General features: G+C 44.8%; 1 protein-coding gene across 1 annotated transcript in view; it reads left to right on the top strand.

Annotated features, from left to right (window-relative positions):
• Positions 1-26619, top strand: part of NFKBID (NFKB inhibitor delta) — a 52260-nt gene that overhangs the window by 14120 nt on the left and 11521 nt on the right. The window contains exons 4-8 of the mRNA XM_085615946.1: positions 3810-4045; positions 14215-14320; positions 18385-18531; positions 20132-20186; positions 20913-21070. Of these exons, the coding sequence (XP_085472072.1) occupies positions 3810-4045; positions 14215-14320; positions 18385-18531; positions 20132-20186; positions 20913-21070 (702 nt within the window). The remainder of the gene's footprint in view (positions 1-3809; positions 4046-14214; positions 14321-18384; positions 18532-20131; positions 20187-20912; positions 21071-26619) is intronic.

The raw sequence follows: 26619 nt of genomic DNA, 5'->3' as shown, positions 1-26619 counted from the left end.
GGCGTTGTGATTGGCTTAGGGGAGCTTATGGGCTTCTGGGAGCCTGGAAGAGGAGGATGGAGGAGAAGCTGTGGCCGTAATCAGGTAAGTGATCTTTTTTTTTTTTTTATTCCCCCCTTCCTCTGCCTCATCACCCACTTTTCTTAGCAGCCACCATTAGGATCCAACCAGATATGATGTGATGGCTTATTCCTTGAAAGCCCAGGCTTTGTTTCTATATGAACAAAGAGGCCGAATGTTTGAATACATACAGCAAGAAATGTACCAAGGCCCAAATTAATCATCCGATGCAGCATCTTGATTTGCCCTGGTATCTCAGTGTGCCAACCGCAGACCACGACCGTACATGCAATTACACTGAAAAATGGATGTCCTCAGTGCAGATGCAACCTCTTGACAGTATGCACCTGCAGGTATGAGAGCAGATTACTGAAAGATGCAGCCACTGAAGAAGTAATCAGAGAAAGAAAATAGGGAAGGCCTCACTTAAAGTTTCTTATCTGTGCACAAGAGTCTGCAGTCGCACCTCTCTCTTCTACCTGGCAGTACTCAGGAAGACTAAGCAGCAGTTGGAGAGCAAAATGCCTAATGGACTTTCTGAAGGAGCCCTGTTTCTGCTCCTGTCACTTCAGTGTGTAGGTCTCCTCCCTCCAGCTTCAGGAATGTCAGCAATACACTTCCACTGTCTGAGAGAACAACCTCACCTCCACCTGTCTTTCACAGGAGTGGTCCAGCCTCTGTTTAAAGAGGATGAAAGGGATCCCTGCAGGTGCGTGCAGTGCATTACTGCATTTGCCTGCAGGGTGATGCCTGGAGTGGAGTGACCCTCTCACCTCCAACTCCTTTCACTAGTGGTGATGTTAGGGAGCAGACTGCAGTCGCAGAGGCCTTGAACCACCTGACAGCTTCTCTACCTCTGTGCCCAGATCTTTTATATGGCACGGCTCAAAGGCAAATTGTTTCGTCATTTGCTTGGGGTACACCCCATACAAATGAAGGAATGCTCCATTTTGATCTCTCGAGCTCAAAATGTGCACTCGCACGAACTGTATCTTAGACAGGTCCACACAAGCGTCTGTGGTCCTTTTATAATGCCATAGTACTTCAAATTGTCAGTCTCCTCCAGAGAGTGTCCAATGCCAGGGCCATCATAGCCAGATGCAGGCTGAATCTGTGGCACAACTAAAACAGATACATCTCCTTGCACCAAGACTGTTCAGCAGGCGTTCAGTTTTGATCTGTCCATGCACCAGCAACCGTTGATTACATTGTCAAACCTTACACTGGAAGCTCATAAGAAGGACATGAATATCCCCTTTAACTTGAAGAGCTGGTTTGATCCTTAGATGGATGAGGATTTCCACAGAACAAGGAGGGCCAGGCCATAGCTAAATTGCTGAATGCCATCCAAGTGGCAACATCAACACCACCTTTCCTGGTCCACCTATCCTGATCCATCTGACGAAACTCTATGAGTTTGTCACCTCTAGGTGTTCTCCAAACCCCTAATTGATGTTTCTTCCTCAGAGAACCAGCAATCAAAGACGAGCGTGTCCCATTGGCATGTTCCGTTCTCAGCGCCATCTTAGGAGGATGCCACCTTAACTCTGCTGATGGAAAGGTGTTTCTCTCCAGATAACCATCAATGCATCAGCCGTTCGGTGCTAATGAATGATTTCCTTTATATCTCCCTTAGCACTGCCCCAGTCTGCATGCAGAGAACCTCAGATGGAGATAGAGAAGCTCCTCCTTGTAGGGGCAACTGAGAATGTCCCACCACAAGAAACGGGACTGGAATATTAGTCCCAATACTTCTTTTTAAGGAAAAAGGCACAGGGTCTTCAGCCCAATGTAATCCTCTGTGATCAAAATCCTATTTTCCATGCAGAAATTCTAGATGCTGAGTTTGGTGCTAGTCCTTCGGCTATTTAAAATGAATATCTGAGTTAAGTAGAATTATAGGATGCCTACAGCTATGCAACAGCCCTACAGGAACACAGGGAGTGTCTTTGTACCACAGTGAGAAACAACTGACATTTCTGGTATAAGCTCACCTCAGTCTGAATGCTGCCACTCTGGTCTTTACAAAAATCCAGGCCCAGTGGCGAATTCTCTGAATCTCAGGACCCTCTAAAATTTTGGGCTCTGATTAAACTACCACACATTCTCTATAGTGTCATCCACAATGATCCATTTCATAGGGTCAGTCCAGTAGCGCAAGAGCCTTTCCTCCTCCAGAAAACATATGGTCAAAGAGTCATACAGTGCATCTCTTCTTCACCATGAGGCCATGATTTCCTAGTGGTTCCAGAAGGTATTGGGAATACAGCCATCATAGACAAGGTTGATGCCACTGGCCAAGCTCCCTATGTGTTCCCGGCAGCTCCATCTGGTAGAACAGAGGAACCATCTGCTGAACGACCATCCCCCTCCCAGGCCACCATCACTGTTTCTAGCATTGCATTGGAGGGCGCTGCTTCAGAACCCAAGGTTGGAGTTCCCTTCCACTGACCTGTCTGCAGCTCATGGTCACCACTAACTCCACAGAATATGCAGAGGGGAGCGAGAATTACGAGGAAGTCGCCCTTAGTGCCTTGCATTAATTTACACCAGATTTAGGGGTGAACCTATGGCAGTAAACTGCTGACTTGTGGCAGTGGCATCTGGTGCTTTGAGACTATTCACTGTTTGCAAGTCAGAGACTGTCTTCAGAACCATTGTTCTTTCCTCCCTATACCTCTATGAGCTGTATGAGGCCTACCTAAGTAGGCCACAGCTGATCTGGGGTTGCGTGTGTTCCCGCCCAGTAGCGACCTGGCCTCGAAGTTCATCTTGGACTCTTCCTACTGGAGCGGGATCAAGACTGATTTGCATATGGCTGGCCTCTGCCTAGATTACGATACTCTTTCTTCCAGTACACGTGTGAATACAGTTGTAGCCACAAGCCTCTTTTTGCCTTTAAAGTTCTCATGGGGATCTTACCTCTTCTTCTCTTCACCGAAAAACCATTGATTCAGGTTGAGGTTTCTGGGTGGTTTGACTACGGCAATGCTCCGCTCCGTATTAAATCCATAAACCTCAAATCAAACAGAAAGCTGCTGCTCGTGTGGTCTAGCGCCTAAACAAACATATTCACACCTCCGCCCACCTCCAATCTTTTCATTGGCTACCTGTTACCAGAAAGGCTATTTTTAAATCTCTTTGTTTCTGTTACAGAACAGTTCACCATAAGGGCCCTCTTGTTTCAGCCATCAAAGTTTTCCTTATGCCCCATTAGCCGAGCTCTTGGCTTTGGCTGGACCGAGGTTCAATAAAACTATAACAGGAGGTCGTTTTTTGATGGTCCTGACATCCAAAGCATGGGCCACTCTTCCCTTATCTTTCTGTTCTCCTCACAACTTAAATTAGACAAAAGCCTAAAACCTTGGCGTTCAACAACCCTAATGCTTCTTCTAGTGAACATGCAGACCCCTTAGCACCTAGATACCCTATTTAAAGGTCACAGTGCACTGTACAAGTATTAATCAAAACCATCATCTCTATTCTGGGAAGTTCTCATTTTTCATCAACCCGCCCCACCTTCCTCTATTTATGCAATGAAACATTGTTTTTTTCTCCAAGCATATATATGTCTGTAGAAAGAAACACCTAACAGGGATACTAATGCTCTAAGGATTTTCATCACCCAATTCAATAACTATTTTCCTCGTTGTATACGCATTTAGGCATTTCTTTTTAATTACTGGGAAATGAGTTATGTAGATATGAATTTCTCAACATACTGAACATAACTTTCTACTTTTCCGTAGACACCAGCATTTTCCCCAGAACATCTGGAGGCCAGCATGTTTGCGGATCCTCTGGTTTCTGAGCTGGCTTGGCAGAGCCCTAGTGCCCCATGTTCAGAGCAGGGGCCAGTTCCTTTCCTGACTCCATCTGGGCCCCTCATCACAGAGATGAACCTTGCGGAGCTGGAACAAGCGAGGGCTGAGATACGAAATCTGGACAGTACAAGACTTCTTAACCAGGATGAGGATGGCGACACGTGAGTGCCCTTTTTTTCAGTTAATTTTGTTTTTATTATTTTCGTAAAGCTAGCAAGTCGTCGATTGTGGCAACAGATTGTTTAAAACATTATTTTGCTTAGGAAATAATCAAAAATCAGAAGATTAATTATTCATCAATCACACTAGCCAAATACAAAACACAAAAGACCAAGGAGTTAATTAAAAGTTTGATGGTCCAATGGACCGCCAAACCCGCGGTGGCAGTGCAACTACCACTGCACCGACAGTCCGACCGCTGAATTACAACTTTGGCAGTCGGACTGCAAAAGGACCGCTGCAACCGCCGGGAAACCCTGATCCTGCGGCAGTGGCACATCCGTGGCACATCAGTCTGCATATTACGAATTTCCTCACTGCCACAGTTTTCATGGCAGTAAGCCCACCATGAAAAGTGTGGCAGTGAGGAAACTAAGGGGGCCCTACAAGGCACCCCAGTTGCCTCAGGGCCTGGGGGTGCAGGCAGGGGAGCACATGGTGTGCTCCCCTGTCTTTATTCACCCAACTTATGCCAAGTACCTGCAGCAGGGAAGGGCCCAAAACGTATTGTGAAGATATCAAAATTATCTATCACAAAACAACCTGGTTTTTATCGGGAGTCCTGGAGGAACGCTGGGTGGTAGGAAATTTCTGTCAGCCCGGTGATCCCACAACTTTTCCACACATAAATGTGTGAAAATTTTGATTTTTCAGCTAAATTTGAGGTGTGCAGGGGATTCTGGGTAGGAAAACATTGGGGGATCCACGCAAGCCATACCTCCCTGGACTCCCCTGGCTGTCTAGTTTAAGAAATGTCTGGGTTGGTTTCCCTGGATAGCTGCCAAGCCCCGGGTAAAAATGCAGGTGACTCCCTGCAAAACCAGGTTGTTTTGTGATGGATAATTTTGAGGTCTCCACAATATGTTTTAGGTCCTTAACAGTCCATGCCATGCAGGAACTCACTTTGGTGGTCCCACTGCGGTGCCTTTCTAAGGCTCACATATGAGCCTTGAAAGTCTCCACCGTGGGACTGCCAAAACAGGACTGTCTACCAGTATTACAACTCGTAATCCAGCGGATGGTGAGCAGATAGGTTTAGTGGGTGGCAGCAGGGTGCTGGCATGGCAGCCTGCTGCCATGCCACACCGCCAAACTCGTAAGGCCCTAAGACAACTATGGATAAAAATATGGTATAAAAACAGAACAAATAATATGCATTTATGGGATGATCAGTAGGAGCAGCTAGACACAATGAGGCAGTAACACAGTTCCATACTAGAGAACATATCTAGGCATTTAAAGAGATTGAAGGTAAGTAATGAGTACATCGATTCTGCGACATTAATTGTACGGAGTTGTAAGCTAAGTATTTGGCTATGGGTAGCTAGAGGTGCCGATCCGACCAGTTCCACCCTGAATATCAATCAGTGATGGCTGAATGTGGTAAACATCTAGGAACTTGACATGTCAGTCTCAGAACGTGAACAGAAATCTTTTAGCTTGCTTCCATTGAAACATAGTAGTCCTGCAAGTAAGGGACAGCAGTCAATCAAAATATGGTCTTTGGCACCATGAGGCTTCAAGCAGAACTTCATTTTCATGGGATTTAGAGATTTGTAAACTGTTATAGCAACTGCTGCGTTTATTTTTAGTTTAGGGAAGATAACTCTAGAGAATGTGGACCAAACGTCATTGTGAAAGGGGGGGGGGGAAGCATATTTACACTTACCTAATATATGCAGTACCTAATCAATGTCTTTCTCACAATGCCAGAAGGAAGGTGAAGCCAACAACCCAACTTGTGTATAAGCTCTATGCATCATCATGATTCTTGATTGTGCCATGGAGCCCAATCACCTTCCTGCCTCCTCCATCTCAACTATGATCTTTGCTGAAGTGGCTGGACCCTGGATCCTGTCTCAAGCACTAACACCAGTCCTATCTGTGGCGCATCTGCTAGGCAAAAGAAATTGAGTAGTGTGGATTCTGGTCCATCAACCACATACAAACATGCAAAGCACACAAGAGAAGACCACAACCTCAAAGTAAACACAGGCCAGGAAGCTAACCTGATATACTTCTTATATCAATCTCCACCGCACAGAAATAGTGCTGTGAGCTGACTCTTCGCAGCTAGAGATGTAATGGACTATGTTACTTGGCCTATTGAGACCCTGGGCTAACCTTAGTGAAAGCCGGTTTAACATTATTAGGAGTAGAACAAACATAGTCACATTCTGAGGTAGAGTCCAAGATGGAGAAAATGGTGCCCTGAGGATGGATCATCACTGTGACAGTCAATACTACTTTAAATGTTGAAGTGCCAAGCAGAAAGGACAGGCCTCAGTACTAAAATGCCTGAACAGGCTAAAGTCCTAAAGGGGCGCTGAATACTTTTCGCCCCCCCAAAAAGCCTGCCGGAAAAAGTCTACAACTATGATCCATATTCAGAGAAAATTGTCGCTACAGCTGATTATAATGTTACTTTGGGATAGCAATTATTGGTCCTCTCTGAGCCACACAATATATGTCAGAGATTTCACATCAATAAAACCTGAATTGAAACTGGTGCTAGAACCAGAATCTCAGACAAAGTACATTATGTAGATGAGATGTATCCTCATGTATCATCAAGCAATCGTCATGTGTAAACAATCATATATAACCTGAAGCAGCTTATAATTGTTCACAGGAGCCTTAGAAACAGTATATGTCAGACCATACCCATCTGGTACTCTTTACTTGAATACATTGACAATTGATTTAGTACAAAGCAGTGCCTCAATTTCTCATGGCAAAGTTTATACATCTTTAATTACAAAATCTTTGTGAAGAAACATGTATGTGAGCAACATGGATCTCACATACATTTATATGGAACAAGTCTTCATCAGGTCGTTAAGAAGAAATTTCTTGTTTCTGATGTATCTATTGTTCACATTAGGTCAGAACAAAACAGGTGGACCAACAACAATACATGCATTCTTTCAACTTGCTCATTGTTTAAAAAAACATAACAAAATCGGAAAAAGGAAGGTATTTTTGATGCACCTTAATTTATGGTCATTAATCACATGTTTATTATTTCTGGACATCCTTATCCACTATTGTGTTTTGGAAAATTGCCATTTCAAAATTAAACCCTGAAATCTAAAAACATATTTATACATATTTGAGTATAGCTAAACCCAGCAGGGAAACCATTTATCAATGCGTGAAAGGTAACATACCTCAATGCACGTGAGCAATGGGATAAGAAGTAACTTGAAATACATTCTGGTTGAAAGACAAATGTTAATTTATGCACAGGAACACCAGCTGTGGAAATCTGTCAGTACCTGCGAGAATACAAGGGACATTATAACTAGCTTCCAATGAAGAAACCGGTTCTCTTTAAGTCCTTCTGTGTTACTCATAGGGCATTATAAAGAAAGGTTCTCACCTTTGTCGAACAATATCCCTAAAAAAGTAATCAGATTAGGGAATCTCAACTCTACTTACAATTCCGAAGAGTTCAAAATTGTCGTGCGTTCGGGAGGTCCAACATCACGCAGGAGTTGTGCTCATTTGCCTCTGATGTCCTGAGGAGCATGCTACTTTGGCTCTGCATACTTGACCAAGCACAACCCCTTGAGCACTTGGCTTTCAGTGGTATCGATATCGATCAATCTCAGGCTTCTTAGGGAGGTAGTGTGGGAGTACTTGTGCTGAGCTCAGCAGCCTCATAACACCTCAATAAATTGATGCCCATCAGTGCTTACCTTTTTACTTTAATGCACATTGGAGCGGAATACCACATGCTATAATAACAAGATGCAATTTAGTGCCATTTACATCTATGCCCCCAACCTTCTCCTTTGATCCAGGCTCTCTTTCCCTCAGGTCTGGGTCTCCCCGCCCGCCTTCTCTATCAAATATGAGGAAGTAGCATGACTGTTAGACCTGGCTTCCTTGGCGTGGTTTTTGTTCTAACTTTTTTTCCTGCAGACCTCCAGTTTTGCTGTCTTCGTTTTTCTAGCTTTAGGACACTTAGTACTTTAACACTGCTAACCAGTGCTAAAGTGCCTGTGCTCTCTCCTTAAAACATGGTAGAACTGGCTTATACGCAATTGGCATATTTAATCTACTTGAAAGACCCTAGTAAAGTGGCACTACCTGTACCCAGGGCCTGTAAATTAAATGCTACTAGTAGGCCTGTGGCACTGATTTTGCCACCCACTTATGTAGCACTTTAAACATGTCTTAGGCCTGCCATTGCAGCCTGTGTGTGCAGTTTTAAAACTGCCATGTCGACCTGGCAATGCCCAAACCTTCCTTTTTAATACATGTAAGTCACCCCTACGGTAGGCCCTGGACAGTCCAGAGGGCAAGATGCAATGTACTTAAAAAGTGGGACATGTACTTTTTAGTTTTATATGTCCTGGTAGTGAAAAACTGTTAAATTAATTGTTCACTACTGCAAGGCCGACCTTGTGCATATGATAACATTAGAGTTACCTTATTACATTTATTAAGCTTTAATTTCCAAAGGCGAACCGTTAAGCAGTTCATGTTTGGTGTCTTTGAAATTGTAATGAAAAATCCTAACTTATGGTGAAATCGTATTTTAAATTACAATTTTAAAAATGCCACTTTTAGAAATTTTGCCTTTTTCTGCCTTAGCCGTTTGGGGCCTGCATCCTTTCTCTGGGTCACATGACTGGGTGTAGTTGGCAGTTGGGCTTTGTGTATTCCTCCTAGACAGCCACACACAATAGAGAGCTTAGGTGTGCCTGGATGGGCCAATGCTGGTGGGATGGGATGGTGGAGCTAGACACAGCCCTACTTACACTTGAGTAGGCTGGGTCCTGCCTCCACACAAAGAGCCACATAAGCCCTGTAGTTAATCTGGACACAGGGTAGGGAAGGCAGGATGCCTAGGGATTTCAAAGGGACTTTCTAGAAGTATCTTCCACCTTCCAGAGGAAAGGCACAAGGTATAAATATTAGACCTCCGCATCAAGTCTTCAGTACACTTCTGGATCAGTGGATAATCTGCCTTGACTGCTGTGCGGCTGAAAGGACTGCCACTCTGCTGGACTGCTGCTCTGTAGAATTGCTGCCCTGCTGCCCTCTTGCCGAGGTGAAAAGGAGTGGGCCTGCATCTTTTGAACCCAGGGGACCAGAGTGACTCCAAGGGCTAGCTGGCTGGCCTCCTGACTTGAGCCTCAGGGACAGAAGGCTCCAGCAACCTCGACCCCACCACCTGGATTCTGCCATCTGAGTCTACCCCGCCAAATGTCGCCACACCAGTCCTGGACACTTGGAAGAGCTTAAGGTGCTCTGCCAGACTCTGTGTATCTAGCCGAACTGACGCATCTCATCTGCTGTGCGATGCAACCCCGAGCAGAACCGATGCATTGCCGCTGCTGCGTCGAACAGGCCTCCGCATTGCATCACGGTCCACAGCCTCATCAGAATCCCCAATGCATGACACATCCTCGTCGCAGGCCTTCACATCCCTCGTTGATGGCAGCCTTGATGTGATCACCATACTCTGCATCGCAGCCCCGCAGCTCCTTGGAACCAACGCTTCACCCTGACTGCGTGATGCAGCCTCGATGCCGGACTTCGCATCGCAAGCCCCTTCGATTGGATGCTGGACGACGACGCAGGCCCTTGCATCGCAACCTCCCCGCATTTCAGAACCAACGCATTCCTTTGGCTGCTGGACGCTTCTTCGACGCAAACCCTCGCAAAGTTCTGCAAACCAGGATTTAAGGTACTTTGTTCAGTGGGCCTTACTGTGTTGTAGCTGGCCCACGCTCCTTTGCGGTCAGCCTGAACTTGTTACTTTGTCCCAGTCTGGCACGACCAGATTTTCACAGTCGGTGCTTTGTGCTTTTTGGCGTTATTTTCACTGAAATCTTTAAAATTGCATATCACTGGTTCTATTAATTGGATTTTTGTCATTTGGTTGTTGTTTTATCTACTAAAAATAACTATTTTTCTAAACTGGTGTGGGATCCTTTTTGTGTGGTGTTTTTGACTTTATTACTGTTTGAAGTGTTTCACAAATACTTTACACATTGCTTCTGAAAGAAGCCTAGGTGCTCTGTGCTAAACCACCAGAGGGTTGAGCACAGGTTAATTTAGGGCTGGCTTAAGCCTCACCCTGACAAGGATTGTAGTTGCTGCGTGTGTAGGATTTCACCCCACTCAACCAGTATCCCAATTTCTTTCAGGGACCATGGCTCCTGTGCAGTTATATCACTCCTGAAATCAATGCGCTCAGGTTTTAGCTTTCACTCTTAATAAGAACTGTGGATCAGTTCCAGTAGGATCGGTGCAGCCACCTGGCTCTGCAGGGAGATCACACCCTCTCTCCTGAGATGTTGCAGGCTAGCCAGAAGTGCTGTCCGTGAGTCCTAATTCGTATCTTGGCCCCACACGTGCGCAATGCACAAAGGCAGCAGTCCTGGGTCATTGAGTCCCCAGCCAGACCACTGTTGAGTGTTGCAGCAGTTGGGGTCATTGGCTACTGCCTCAGGTGCAGCCACTTCCAGTCATGACATCGACAGATGTAGCCCAGCACGGGCTGATCACTCTAGGCAGTTGCGGCCAAGTACATGCCAATCACCCTGAGCAGTTGTGGCCACACACAGGCCAATCACTCTGAAATGCAATCACGGCCCCAATCAGGCTTCAGTAATCACATCTAAAATATTCATTGTTCCCACCAGGAACCAGCATGGAGACACTGCTGGCCCCTAAACACCAGGGTCTCCAGATCGCTCTCCTTGGTCTGTTTATTCTGGAGGCCTCAAAAGACACTTGGCACATGCTGCATCTTCCTCCTTCTGGACTATCTCTTCTCCTGCAGAGTTGGCAGGCTCCTTACTCCTCTCAGCAGGCAGGTAGATATGAATTTCTCAACATACTCAACATAACTCTCTACTTTTCTGCAGACACCAGCATTTTCCCCTGAGCATCTTTTTCTCAGCAGGCAGACAGGTTTCTAAACACTTCAGGAGAGGTACACAGCCCTTCCCTCAAGGGATCCAGACTCATGTGATGTCACTTCACCTCTGGGAAGCTGGCTGTCAGGCAACCATCAGCTCTGGTTGCATATCAATCTTCTGAGTTCTGCCAAGCAAATACTATGAATTTGAGGCAAGGGATAAAGTCAAATCATATACACAACTCATTCAATGATGCTAGCCTTCCTGTTAGACCTGGAATCTTTTGGCATGTTTCCCCTGTCTTTTTGCTCTCTGACCTCCTGGTTTTGGTGGTATGCTGGACGTTGTTTTGTTGGTTTAGTGTTTGTGCGCACTTTCTCACTGCTGTTCAGTGTTAAAGTGCAAGTGCTCCTATTGCAAATTGTGTCCTGATGGTGTTTACACGATTGGGATATTTGATTTACTAGTAAGTCCCTAGTTTAGTGCACTGTGTGTGTCCAGGGCCTGTAAATCAAATGTTGCTAGTGGGCCTGCAGCACTGATTGTGCCACCCACACAAGTAGCATTTCAAAGGGTTCTCAGACCTGCCACTGCATTATCTGTGCGCAGTTTTTACTGCCATGTCTACCGGGCAAGTGCGCCCACTTGCCAGGCCCTCACGTTCCCTTTTTTTACATATAAGACGCCCCTCAGGTAGGCCCAAGCTACCGCTGTGGGCAGGGTGCAATTTATGTGAAAGGTGTGACATGTACTGGTCTGTTGTTCATGTCCGGATAGTGAAATGCTGTGCATTTCGTTTTCTCTGTTAAAAGGCTATCTCTACCATAGGTTAACAAGGGTGCTGCTTTGTAACACTTGTACAAATGTAGCTTGCCAAGGGGAGCTGATAGAAAAGTGGAGTTTAGTATGCCTGAACTCAGGATTTCAAAATATTTTTTTTTAGTAAAGATGATTTTTACATTGTGTGTTTGAAAATACCACTTTTAGAAAGTGGGTATTTCCTTTTCCAACCATCCATGTACCTCTGCCTGTTTTGTGTATTAGTTGTCTGGGCTTTAGTCTGACAGGGGTTGGTTTGTGCATTCACACTAGACAGACACAAGGAGGGGGTTGAGGTGTATCCTGCCTTTCCTGCGTGACTCATAGCCAGGCTGAATAGACCTGGCTGCATTTAGATTAGTGGTAGGAGTTGTTGCTTGCACCTGAATGGACTCTGGCTGCTTCTCACAAAGCTGTCTATACCTCCTGGAGTGAATTTGGCCTGGGCCAGCCGAAACTGGATTATGTATGCCAGTAGAACTTTGTTTGTACCAACTTCAAAGGTAAATGTGGTATAGATATTGGGGGGCCTGATCCTAGAACTTTAGAACTCTTTTGGATCGAGAAACCTGCCAAGAAGACGAGCTGGAGAAGCTGTGAGGAGTGACTACCACTTTGCTGCATGCTTTGCTGCATTGGCCTGCAGTGGATACTTCTGTCTTGGGCAGGGAAAGGACTAGACTTTCTGTATCCTCTTTGCCTGAGTTTCTCCAAGGGTTTGAGGTAGAGCTCATGGAGATGACGGAGCATCTACCACTTCGCACCGCAGCCCTGGTTTTACTGACAACGACGCTCCATGCTGACATTGATGCCACAGCCTGCACCATGATTTAGAGGCACTGTACGTAAGTTACGTGATGCATCGCCCCATCCCACACATCAGCCTTGGCCCACTGACATAGGCACCATCGACTCCAGTTTGTCAGCCGACAACAGCTTTTCAGCAATGACGACACCGCTGCCTGCATCCTGACTTGCTAGCACCGCAACAAGCACCGCCTCACTTCACACTGCAGCCCTGGTCTCACTGATGCCGCTGGATGCCATCACCGAGCCGCTGCCTGCACCATAACCTGAGGACACTGCAGGCCGCACGGCTGCACTTCGCACCACAGGGCCAACGCCTGCCCTCCCGAATTCAACTGCACGGAGTTTGCCATGCAACGTGTGTGACTTCAAGGGCCCAACGACTCCTGCACTGACCTCCGGAACTGACACCCGTCGACGCCGGCCCTTCGGAGCTCACCATGAGGCCCCTGACACCCTGCGTTTCTAAAGGTACTGTTTTGTGGGTCTTCCTGACACTGTACCTGGCTCGCGATGCCGCTGTCAGCCAGAACTGTTGGATTTTTTGGTTCATAACACTGATAGACCTGGATGGAGCTATCGACTTCAAGGAACTGTTTTTGGTCTTTTTTTACATAGATAAATATTGGCTGTTTTTCTAAAACTGGTGTGGTGTCCATTTGTAGTGTTTTCAATGTATTGCTGCTGGTTATGGGCAAATGCATTACACACTGCCTCCTAGATAAGTCTGACTGCTTGTGCCAATCTACTAAGGGGTGAGCAGGGATTATTTGGGAAGTGTAACTCTCTTATCCAAACTAGGAAGAAGGGTCCCTACTTGGACAGGATAAGGTAACAACCTGCCAACTAGAGACCCCCATTTCTAACACTGTCCATAGGATGTTATCCAATGATCCCAATCCAAGATTGTTGCTGTTCTGTGGGGTACCAGTATGACTAGAGGGGTAGATTGTTTTTGATTGTTATATGAGTTTAAGAAATAAAGGATAAATATAATTACAATTCTTGTATGCCAACCATTTCCACGCATGTGCGCAGTTATCGAGTCACACTTAATCCTGCAAACTCCCTCATGAAGAAGGTTCCCAGATGTTTGGCCTACCTATTGAGTTAGGATATGGACTTGAAGAGCAAGTTTGGAAGACTAAAACACAAGTGTGTTAAAACATTTTCCACTCTCCCATCTTCTACCAGCTCAGACAAACCCTAACATGAACTGTATGTGTAGAGCTCATAGGAGGTAGTAATGGAGCTACACATGTGAAGATCATTAGGTGTGGAATGGGGCACTTTCACACAAGTGTGCATGGATAGAATGAGATTCTACCTCCAGTGGTTATATTGGGCCTGTAGACAGTATGTTGTTTCTGTCGAAAAATAGTGTTCTCTTTGCAAGCATACTGTGCATGTGAGAACCATGATGGGCCTGTGGGGCACATTTTGGGATTGATGGAATGTTTATAGGATTGGGAAAGCTGCTTGTATGCATATGCAGGCACAGGTGAAAGTTGTGGTTATTATTCACCTGCCTCTTCTGACCATTGTGGGTGGTTAATTTAGGCTCAATTTCCCAGACTCAACATGATTTTTTCTTTCACCCTCAGACTCCTCCATCTTTATGCGGCCAAGGGACTGCGCTGCCACGCCTATGTGTTGGCTGAGCACTTCCAGGAGTGCGGACAGCTGGACATCAAGGAGCATAAGGGCAAGGTGAGAGACATGACATCAGCAAAAACCTAACGTTAAGTCTCTCCACAACAGATTCTCCGATTACACTTGCTTTTTTACTGCTGTTAAAAATAAAACACAATAGGTCGGGAAGCTTAAAGTCCAACTTGCATTTAATGCAAAAAAAGCAAACAGCATAGCAAGAGTTCAAGGCCAATTGTCATTTCAATTTATCAGGACTCTCACTAGAAAATGCTCTTTTGAAGGAAAGAAAGAAAGCCAACATTCATGGAAAATCAATCATACGTTTTCTCTTACTACTACGCAATGAAGCTTAATCACGTGACAGAAACTTGTTACTCTCAGCTAAATTTATCTAATATGCAGGCGTAGGATCTTCTCCCTGAGAAAGCGCTGACTGGCCTTGAGGGGAAGATACCATTCATATGTGCAAAACTAGCCTCATTCATTATTCTCACAAAATCCAGCTCCACTTGCCAGGTTTGAAAGCGAGGTGATGCTGTTACGAAATGTGCAAGGTACAACCCTCTGCCTTCCGGGCCTACTAGTGTCACCAAAGTTAGCAAGCGCTTTCAATATTACAGAAATCCTTGAACTAATATAAAACGTAATCCATATTTAATTCAAATAGTTAATATATTAGGGGTCATATGTGTAGTTATTAACACATTATGGGCCAGATGTATCAAAATTGGATTTTGCGAGTCTATAATAGCAAATTGTACTGATTCGCTATTATAGACTCGCAAAATGCAATGTATATAGGTTCCAGCAAATATTCTGCGATTCCTACGCATTCCTAAATTGCGACTCGCAACTTGCGAGTCGCAAATAAGGAATGGCTTTCCATTCATTTCTATGGGCCTAGAGGCCCATAGGAATGAATGGGAATAGCATGCACAATTTGCGAGTACCCATGAGGTACTCGCAAATTGCGCTGCAATTTCAAGGGTGCAAGGGTGCCAAAAGGACACCCTGATGCACCCCTGAAATATGCATGTATGCACGTATGGCGCACATACATGCCCTAAGGGCATGTATGTGCGCCACATGGCACTAAGAAAAATCAAAAAAAAGTAAATTTTGTCCAGGAATTTGCAAATTACCACCAACAAGAAGTTGGTGGTAATTTGCGATTCCTAATGCAAAATCGCAATTTGGGATAGCTACATGAATTGCATTTAGGGAATCGCAAATTGCGATTCCCTAACTGCATTAGCAATTTAGGAAATCGCAAATAATTGCGATTACCCATATTGTAAATTCAAAATTTTGATACAGTGGAAAACACATTTTTACGAATTGGCCCCTTTGCGATCGCAACAAGCATTGATACATCTGACCTATATGAGAATATATTAGCATAATATGGGAAAAATTTAAGTTTGCTTTCACAACACTAATTCCCATCTGCATGTGTAGTGCCACCAAACCTGGATTGGAGTTGGCCCTACGCCTAAAATCTCAAATTACTGCCTGCTTTGTCCCACCTAGTCACATCTTGTGCCGGCTCTAAATATGCAGCCTCAAAATGATAACCATTTTTTATCAACAAGCAGAGATTTGATGCCTGGGCTATACCACTAATCCCAATAAGACACCAGTTCTGGCCAGAAACTGGTGCCTGCTCTTTATCCCCAAGCACTCCCTCCCCCCAAATTCCTGGTTGGTACCTCCAGCCACAAGTGGTACATGCTTTTTACAACCGGGTTCAGAATTGATACTTAGTTTTTACCGCCAAGACCAGATTTTGCCAGCTATGTACCACCAAGTACCAACTGGCGACTTTAGCCTTCTGCCACACCCCAATTATTGCAAGCTCGGCATCTCCCAGCCCCACCTGGTGCCTGCTGAGTACACCTAGCCTTAATCAGTACCTGCTGCATGGTTTTCCACTATCTTGAAAATTCCTATACATCTGAAATAAGTAGTGTCACCTAGGAATATATGTGGCAAAAATCTTGCTTGAAGGTGAGCAGGTAAATATATGAATACTGAAGAAACTTTTCTGAGGGTAGATGTCTGTGGTGAGACAAAGTGAATGGCGTCCTTTGAGAGGTAAGGAGAGAGAAGGGATTGAGAAAAAGCAAAGGAAGAGAAATATACATATGCAGTAAAGTAACCTCTTATGTACATTAGAAGGCTATTGCAGGTCACAGAGGAGTTCCTTTATCGGGTCAAGGAACTCCAAGGTGACTTGTAAAATCATTTCGATGTACTCCAGAGGGTACTTTATTCCTTATCATACATGGTCACACCCTCACTTTTCCCATAAACCTCATATATCCTTACATCTTGCTCCTTTATTAAGAGATAGTGTGGTAGCACACGTGGTTGCAGCCACACTTCCACAGCATGGTAGAATCTATTTAAAGTTAATCAGTTTAAAAAGGGTTATAGCTTAGGGTCAATGTTCTGGGGGAGGTTCTTTTTTCCTGAAATGATCTTTATGCAAAAAATAGACACACTGCAATACTTCTCTAATTTCTTCTGATCACTGTTTGTTTTAGAAAAAAAAACAGATTAGAAGAAGGAAATCCAATTCTCATTTTCATTGTTTAAATTGAAGCTATAATGATGGTCCTTGACCTGCCTTTCATTTTGACTCATGCCTCTGGCAGGAGGCATTATGATGTCACAACTCAACTGTAATGAGCTATTACAGTTGAGCAGCTATGGCATTTTCTCATTACACTTGACTAGAGATGACACAACTCGACTCTCATAAGGAAATTAGAGATGGACGCAATATAGTGTTCTGGGAGGGTGCACAGAGATTGTAAAGACTGTTGTGAGGTGGCACCTAACGGGCCTGTTATGGCAGAAATGGAGCCACAAGTTGGAAAGAGAGGTTGTTGGTGAAATAGAAATCATGGCCACCGTCTTAATAATGTTTTGAAAAAAACGCAATAGTTTGGTAGTCTCAGGAGTTGAATGGTTTGGGGGTTCCTGTCACGGAGGAAGGCCTGTACCTACCTTCAGCCCTCCCCACCCCATCCTTGTGTGCGAAAGTTATGGTGTTCCCTCTGAGAATACCCTGTAGAGCAAACAGTTTGTCTTGGATTCACAGCTTGAGGAGGTACAGAGCCACTCTTTCCTCCATAGTCTTTAGGAAGTCCAGCCCCACTAGGCCCCGCATTTTCTAGACTCGTATCACAATGTAGGCTGTCTGATCTACAAGGCAGAGCAGCTCTGTGGCACTGTTTAAACTCTTTGGGCTCGATTCACAAAAGTAATCTGAGACAAAATTCAAACTTTACGACTTTCGGTATTCACAAAAGGTATTTAGTAGTATTAAAGTTAGTATTCCTAACTTTACTACTACTAAATGCCTTTTGTGAATACCAAAAGTCATAAAGTTAGGATTTTTCTCAGTTTAGTGTTAGTAAAGTTATGCCTTTTGTGAATACCAAAAGTCGTAAAGTTAGGATTTTTCTCAGTTTAGTATTAGTAAAGTTATGCCTTTTGTGAATACCGAAAGTCGTAAAGTTAGAACTTTGTCTTAGATTACTTTTGTGAATCGGGACCCTTTGTATCTTATTCTGTTGGGTTATCAACATGAGCCCTCTGCTCAGTGTTACTGGCCTGGTGACATACCGGCTACTCAATTACACAACTCCCCGGGTAGACAGCCCATGCTGCACCGAAGGCAATAGGTGACCAATCTATGACTCAAGGTGTTGTAAGATTATGACTCAGCAGGTTGAAAGAGGGTTGATGGGAGAAATAATGTGCGCAAAATGGGAGTGTGCTGAGAGTGGGGGCTTGAAGATGTCTTAGATGAATAGAGGATGCCAGATGAGGCACTCTGCGAGCAAGAACACTGAAGTGTCTTCAGAAATAGGGGGATGACTGGCACTGAGTGCGGGAAGTTGAGAAATCATCTGAGAAGCACAGATACCTCAGTTTCGAGAGACTTTACAGAAGATGTACAAGAAGAGGGGGTGAGACAGAGCAAGTTGTAGGTGAGAGTTCTTTCTACTTATTAACCTATCAAAAAATCCTGTAAATCACAAACATGTAAATGACTCAGAGTTGGAGGTTTCAGAATCGTTACTGGGCTCTTCTTATGTCTCTCATCACAGACTCCTCTATTGGTTGCCACTACGGCTAACCAGCCTGAGATCGTCCATGACCTCATCACCCTTGGGGCAGACGTCAATGCTGTGGATCAGAAAGGGCAGACGGCGTTGCATCTGGCAGCAAGCTACGGGTTTCCAGACATTATAAAGGTGATTTTTTTACTAATGTCTAGTGTAAGCACACGAGGCCTGCAAGCTAGCTGCTCCAAATATTTCTGGCCTACTATGTCTAAATCCCTTTATTATCCTATCCATCTCCGGTTTTGTGGCTTTTATAATCATCCGTGAAGCTCCATGACTGAACTGACCATCTTTGAGCCTCTTAAATATCGGACTATTCTGACCTCACAACTCTCTTAGCTACATTTGAGGTCCATGGCTATTTGACGCATCTGGGACCTGTGACATTCCCACCCACATCTGAGCTCCATGACTATCTGACTGTTCTGATCTCCACAACTATCTTAACCACTTCTGAGCTCTATAATTCTGACACATCAAGACCTGTGGCATTTCTGACACTTTCTGAGCTCAATGAATAATTTATACACTTCAGAGACCTGGGCCTACCCTCATCATCTGTGGCCATCCTAATCATGTCTGAGATCCATGACAAGCCTAACCAACTTTTAACTCTTTGATTGTTTACCCAACTTGAGCTCCTTGACTATCTCCTTTATCTCAAAGCTTCTTTCTGTCCATAACTCTCTTAACCATTGCTGAGTTCATAAACTATTCTTAACCATCTCTGAGCACCCTCACACATATCTGTGCTCCTAGGGTATCCCTATTCACTCTGAGAACCTTAACTATGCTAACTTTCACTGCTCCCCTCAATAGTCCTACAGACGTATGAGCTTCACAACTGTCTAATCAGGCATGGAAGCTATGACTTTCCTAACCATCTATGATTTCCTTTACAATATTAAACATCTGAGCTTGATAGCTTTCCTAGCCTTCTCTGAGCTCCTTTGGTATCACAACCATCTAATAGTCCTAGAGAATCAGATGCCTTTCCATCTGTGTGCTGCCAAGGACAGCTTTAATACTTACCCAACTTTCCATCATAAATAGTGCTTTCCAACCTTCAACCATCAAAGGCCTTTCTAGTGCAGGGCCACATTGGGAACACAACAATACTTACCATGGCCTGCCTTGGAGTGTGACGGACATTTCTAGTGACTTTCCACTTGTGAATTGTGAAGGGCAGTTGCAGTGCTCTCCGGCATTTAAAACCCAGCAGACAATATTGCTGTTCCATGGCCACCTTTCGGGTCTTTTGGGACGCATGATATGGTGGGTGCTTAATGACATTTGATGGTACCACTGCCACTTGTGTGTTGAGGAATTGGACTACTGCATTTGGTAGCCTTGTTGGTATTCTTGGATATTTTTACTAGTTCCTGCTGGCTATTGAGTGTTGTAGGCCATGACTGGTACCCAGAGGCCTTTGAGCTCTGTGGCTTATCTAGAGCAGAGGTACCTTTGAACAACAAAGTTACTTCAGGCTGCCTTTTAGGGAGATTGCAAAACCACACTAAGCAGAACCAAGCTAGACTTGGCCACACAGCCTCCCAAGGAAGAAAAGTGTCTCTGCACTCAAATCCCTTTTCCTCAGTCCCTTGTGAAAGCTAGCACAGAGAGGGAGCCATCCCTCTTTGGCAGAAAGCTTGTATATCTTAGAACTGCCTAGTGCACTCTTATGACCTGATTACTAATGTCTTTGTCTTTCCTCATCTTTCTGGACCAGGTCATCACTGCACGGAGACCACAGAATATCAACGTAGAAGCACGCAACTTTGAAGGTGAGAAAGCACTTCAGATGGTAGAGATGAGGATAAGTCCACGGCGCTGGTTGTGGTTAATTGGACAGCTCTGCTGGTCCTTCTAGTGAATGGACAACAGAGAGTGATCAGGATGGTGGCAGCAAGGAATTCAAAGGTTTATCATGTCTAGCGTTGGTCTGCGCAGAGGTGTTGTAGCAGCCCTATGATGAAGCATGTCACAACTTGTTGTGGGTGAGGGCAGTTTTTACAAAGCATTGCACTTTGCTATACTTTGTATTTCTTCTCTAAATTGCGATTCTATAGGCCTTACTTCTTCATGTATGATGAGGTTTACCCAGAGGAGGTCGAAGTAAGGTCATATCCTCCTCCCCCTTTTTTTGTGAGTTGGTTAACATGTCACAACGCTAGCAGTCTCTACCCAATTTAGAATGAGGCAGAACAGGAAGTGGTACTAGGTGAGAAGGAGCTCAGAGGGTTATATGTCCTGGGTGTTATAGGACAGAGATCTAGGCTCTTCATCCCTCTCTGTTTATAGCAGAGCAATTTTAATGAACAATAGTGTGGTCTTCAAATAACAAAGCAGGACAAAGTTGCTGAATGGAGTGAGGGATTCATGTATGTACTTAAGCCTGGATGCTAGAGGTGAGCCCTTGAATCGTGTGTTTGGGAGACATGCCTTTAAATAGAGATCTATGTTATTGTTTCAGTTTATCATGACCTGTCTCTGATTCAATCCCCTTCTAGGTCTCGCCCCGCTGCATTGTGCCATCATCGCCCAGAATTCCACCTTCAAGAAACTGATGGCTGGGTTTATTGCCCCAGGTCAGCTTCAGCTTCGCAACCAGGAGACCCAAACTTGCATCCATCTTCTGCTTCAACTGGGTGCCAACTGTGCCACTCAGGTAGGCACATGTGCACATAGCAAGGTGCATTATCATTTATTTCTACAGAAACCATAAAAGGGGGGCATTTTAAAACCCTCACTATAAATGCTATGCCATTAATAATTAAAATATTGGTGTCAAGTTCAATATGCTTGTTTGTAATTCATCACATAGTTTCAGATACAGGGTTTCATATAACATGCAACTGATTTATGTGTACTAGCATTTTAAAGTTCCTTATATTTGTATTGTAAGTGCCTAGATTTGTAAACTGCATATACATATTGCAAATGGGCTCACTGCAGTGACTTCTAACATAGCATAGGTTTTGTAATAGTCGCCATAGTGAAAGGGGGTGGCAATCTAATCATGGTTACATTATTGACCTGCGACAGTGTCACATCCACAGTATTGACTACCACTTTGTTTTTGGCTGTTGAGTTAATACAGTAAATCTATACCTTACACTGTGTTTTAAAGTGAATCCCAAAGATAATGTAACAGGGAAGGATTACAAACAAACCCAAAACATAAGAATCACCAAGGAAGTACAAATTTGCTAACCAAAAGCACCTTTTTACCCGTCATGCACAGCGTAGCTTTAAATAAGATTAATTGAAGCGTCAGTGCATGACTTCAACTCTGTATTGAAATTATTACCATTTATATTTACGACAAAAGTTACAGAATATAATATATAAAACTACATTTTAAATAGAAAAGCAATTTTTTTTCTGCAAAAACATGTTGATATACCATTCATCCCTCCCACGCTCATGTTCATAAAACATCTCAACATTTATGCACAAACAGTATCTGTTGTCCAGAATTCAAATTCAAAAGTGTGTGATATTGCACATGCTACAGCGGAATTTTGGGTTTGTTTATGTGGAAAAATAAAGTTTTTATCAGATTTCTAAATCTTAATTCTGAGGTATCACTTTGCAGACCTCTCAGGACAAGACATACGGACATACATTTAATTCTGTGACAAACAGACAGCCAGTAATTTGGTTAGATCTGATGACACTGAATCAAATTTCCTAATATTTAAAATCAGTCTGACAACTGCATTTTGGGCCAGCTGCAGGTGTTTGACAGATTTAGTTGGAAAGCGTAATAGGCAGAATTACAGTAATCCAGCCTTGAGATGTTTGATGTACCACCCTAATTGGCCAGGGTATGGCCAGAAATGGATCCCGTGCTCTCTGAGCCACTGGAACCTAGCTACACACGACTGACGAGCCCCAATCAGAGTGAAACTGGTCCTGAGTTGCTTGTGTTCCAGTTCAGGGAGGACCTGGCATAGCAGTTTGGGCTGTAATGTTCCTATTGGATCAGCTGTGTCCAAACTGAGGAGGCATGGTGGACAAATGTCTGGTGGATTAAAATGCTGCCCGAGTGATTGCCAGTGGTTCGACTTATTGCAAGCATTACTCCCATCACTGTTTCTGTGTTTGATCTATTTCCTACCATCGAGAACACGCTGTGTAAGCAGCTTTGTATCCTGGAGTTTCTTAAAGGCAACCGTTAGGAGATGCGTTCTGCTGGAGTGGACAGAGGGATGCCTCTTATTTCTCTCAGATTCTGTAGAAGATCGAGAAATACCTAGCCCAAGTCATCTCAATTGTCTTGAACTGGGCTGAGCGAGTGTGGTATCCTGAGCTTCGGGCATGAGAATGGGCCCTCCAATCAGGCTTCCACTTTGGGAAGACCTACTGTCTCAGCAGCAGGGCACTGTCCTGCACCCGAATCTCCACAACTTACACTTCCATGTGTGGTGATTGAGCGGTAGCAGTTGAAAGCGTTTGAACTGCTGATCCAGATGTAATCGTTAGTACTCTCTTTAGCAGAGCAATGCATTGCAGTAGGCACATTGATAGGACACATGACAGCCCTTTCATCCTTTCTTCTTTTAACCAAACACCATCTTCACTTAAGTCACCAGTTGTGATTTGTGTAATGAAAAAGTTGACGCATCTGTTTCCTCCCAAACCTTATGCGATGCCCCAGTGGGGCCATAACCTGGTCTTGAAGTTCCACATGTGCACGCCATTTTGAACCTATGGGTAGCTGTTCCTCAAGGCACCTGATTCCGAAAACTGTCTCCTTTATCACCATCATGTTGGCACACCATTGTGAGCGAGCTGCAGGTGCTGATGGTACAATCTCCCTATACTACCTACTTCATAGACAAGTTGGTGTTGAGAACCCATGTGGTTTTTTTCCCTAAGGTTCTGATGCCAGTCCGTGTTGGCCAATCTAGCACTTTGCCATCATTCCTCATCCACAAATAGGTCTGAGGAAAGGGGAGTGAAAGATACGTGCAGTAGATCCTTTTATACCGTTTAAAGGCCCATTTTGGTGTTTCGATTGTCATTATTCACTGTGACAAAGTGAATGATCATTGGAAAAGAAAATCAATCACTGACTGCCCTCTTGTGGTAGGGTTAGAATGTTGCAATACGTGGCACATAGACGCAACAAGATTTCAAATATATACTTATTTTGCACATAATGAAAAAAACTAAATAACGTGCCCCGGCAGACCGCATCGAAGCCTCCTCCAACCACAGCTAAGAACTCTTCAACATATTTAGAGACTTCTCCAGCCCGTCAGCGACAGAGAGGACAATCACCGATCCCAGGAACTCTGCAAAACCCAGACAGACTTCTTCCATGGCTTGATATCTATGATCGATAGTAACTTCGAACCTCAATCCACTGACCTCAACAGCCTCCTGACGTCAGTTGATGCTACCCACAACCCTACGCTCACCGCATGGGACAACCCACCTCATAGAGCACCATGGCCATCATGAACGCTATCCTCTCCGGAGCACCCACAGACCCCTGCCCCCACCACTTCTTCAACCTCGCAAGCAAGGAAATCAGTGGCAAACTCACCTCCATCATCAACGCATCCATCACCACGACCATATTCCCTGATCAATGGAAACATGTAGAAGTCAGACCCCTCCTCAAAAACCGTCCGCCGACCCCAGCAAACTTAAGAACTATCGACCCATCTCTCTGCTCCCCTTCCCCACCAAAGTCCATAAGACGGCCATCAACCAACAACTCACCGAACACCTGGAGAACAACCACCTGCTGGATACCTCCAAGACAGGCTTCCGTGCTAACCCCAGCACCGAGACCGCCCTGATTGCTGCCACTGTTGACATCAGAAGCCTCCTGAACCTGGGAGACACAGCGGCCCTGATTCTCCTCGGCCTCTCAGGAGCGTTTGACACTGTATCCTACCACACCCTCATCAAGAGACTCTGCCCCATCGGAATCCAGGGAGACACCCTCAAATGGATCACATCCTTTCTCACAGGACAAAGCCAGAGAATCCGCCTACCTTCCTTCATGGCAGAAGCCAAGAGCATCATCTGCGGCGTCCTGTAAAGTTCTAACCACATGACACCCCTGGCCGATATCGTCTGAACCCATGGCCTCAATATCATTTCCTACACAGACGACACACAGCTCATCCTCTCACTCTCAGAAGACCCCTCCACCACCAGGATTAACTTCCACAACTGCATGATGAACGTCACCGACTGGATGAAGACCAACAGCCTGAGGCTCAACATGAACAAGACTGAAGTGCTGATCTTTGGTAACAATGCCTCTCTGTGGAACGAAACCTGGTGACCTGCCGAACTTGGACCCAAACCGACAGACCATGCCCGCAACCTTGGCACTATCCTGCAGAACAAACTCACCATGATACGCCAAATCAATGTAGTCTCCTTCACCTGCTTCCACACCCTTCACTTTCTCCAATGGATCTTCAGATGGTTTCCAGTCAACACCAGGAAAACCATCACCCAGGCCCTAGTCATGAGACGACTCGACTACGGCAGCGCGCTCTTTGCAGGACTCGCCACCCAACTCCTGAAACTACTTCAGATGGTACAGAACTCAGCTGCCAGACTCATCCTCAACCTCCCCAAGCGGACCCACATCACCCCCCACCTCAGGAACATCCTCTGGCTCCCCATCCAGAAAAGATGGTAATTCAAGATGCTGATACACACCTACAAGGCCCTCCACGAACAAGGACCAGCATGCATCATCCACCCCATGAACTACCACCAACCCTCCAGACACCTGTGCTCCACCCCCCTTACCCTCGCTCACACTCCCCGCATCCACCGAAAGTGTGGAGGAGGTCATTCCTTCTCCTACCTTGCCACCAAGGTAGGAGAAGGAATGACTTCTCTCACTGGTGGTTATCTGCGCTTTACAAATTTGAATTGATTGATTGATAGATAGTAAATAAAAATGCACTGCTTATGTACTTTAAAACAAATTATATATATGTTTGGGGCACCCTCGTTTTTACTCTGTTGCAAAGAAGACAACTGATTGTTATTCTGTTGATATTAGATTTATTCTCGGACTATAACAGTTTAGGAGTAAACTACTTCCTCCGCCAATCATCCATGCGTATGCAAATAGTGACGAGGGAGAAAGGTACAAGGAAGGACTGTGAAATTGAAGCAAAGTTTGTGTAAGTGAAACTTGAACATTGCAACATACAAAGATACATTACAGTATAATTTAAGGTGCATTTAGCAGTATACCACATGCAAGCATCTAGCAGCTCCCACCCACTGCCTCCCACATTACTGACTCAAACGTAGTACCATAGCTCTCTCACCTACAACTTACCCTACTGTGTCCTGTTACAATCTATTCTCCCATGCACTGTACCACCCACAAAACTGTACCCGGACACAGCTCAACAGAAACTATGCAATCAGAGCATATTGGACGCCACTCAAATACTGCCTACCAATCTCATGTCAAGAGAGTCTCCAAACTCTGTCCACCAAAAGATTTTGTACCGATTATTACGTACCAGTCTGGAGCAGGTCATACGCTGAAATGTTCCAAATCTAGGGCCTCATCTATGGGATTGGTGGTGCACGGCAGCGTGCGCTGCCCTGTCCCACAGGGAAAGAGCAGGAATCCACTGTATCCATTCAATACAGTGCATTCATGTCCTTTCCCCCTGCGCTGGAGCCGTTTCGGCAACCTAGTGCCAATGTAGGCACCCTTGTACCATGGTGCAAGGGTGCCTGGGTTGTAGGCAGGATTGTTTTTGTGCAGAAAGGGGAACCTTCCTGCACGAAAACAATCCAGAGGCGTTTTCCTCCTTCTATGTGTGCTGCAGAATTTAGCATACGTAGAAAGAGGAAAAAACGAGGAGAAATAAAGATATTTCTCTTCCTTATGCCTGCTGTAGGGAGGCATAAGATTTTGATGCATTCCCAGGTTTACAAGTCCTTGTAAATCTGGGAATGTGTCAAAACCCATGGGAGTTGCATGGGACACACCGACCACAATGCCCATGGAACAACTCCCTTCCGCAGAGTAAAGCGATGCAGCAATTTGCGCTGCGTTGCCTTAATCAAGATTTATGATGCCACTCAAAACCACACAATGTGGCTTTGCGTGGCTTTATAAATCTGACTTAGCCTTTTGTCACACATGTACCACTTAGTGTGGTGCAAACATAAATGTGCCCCTAAAATTCCTTGAAAGACCAGGCT

The sequence above is a fragment of the Triturus cristatus genome, chromosome 7 (genome assembly GCF_964204655.1).
Source record: "Triturus cristatus chromosome 7, aTriCri1.1, whole genome shotgun sequence".
NCBI classification, from domain to species: Eukaryota; Metazoa; Chordata; class Amphibia; order Caudata; family Salamandridae; genus Triturus; species Triturus cristatus.
This window is presented reverse-complemented; position numbering and strand designations above follow the sequence as displayed.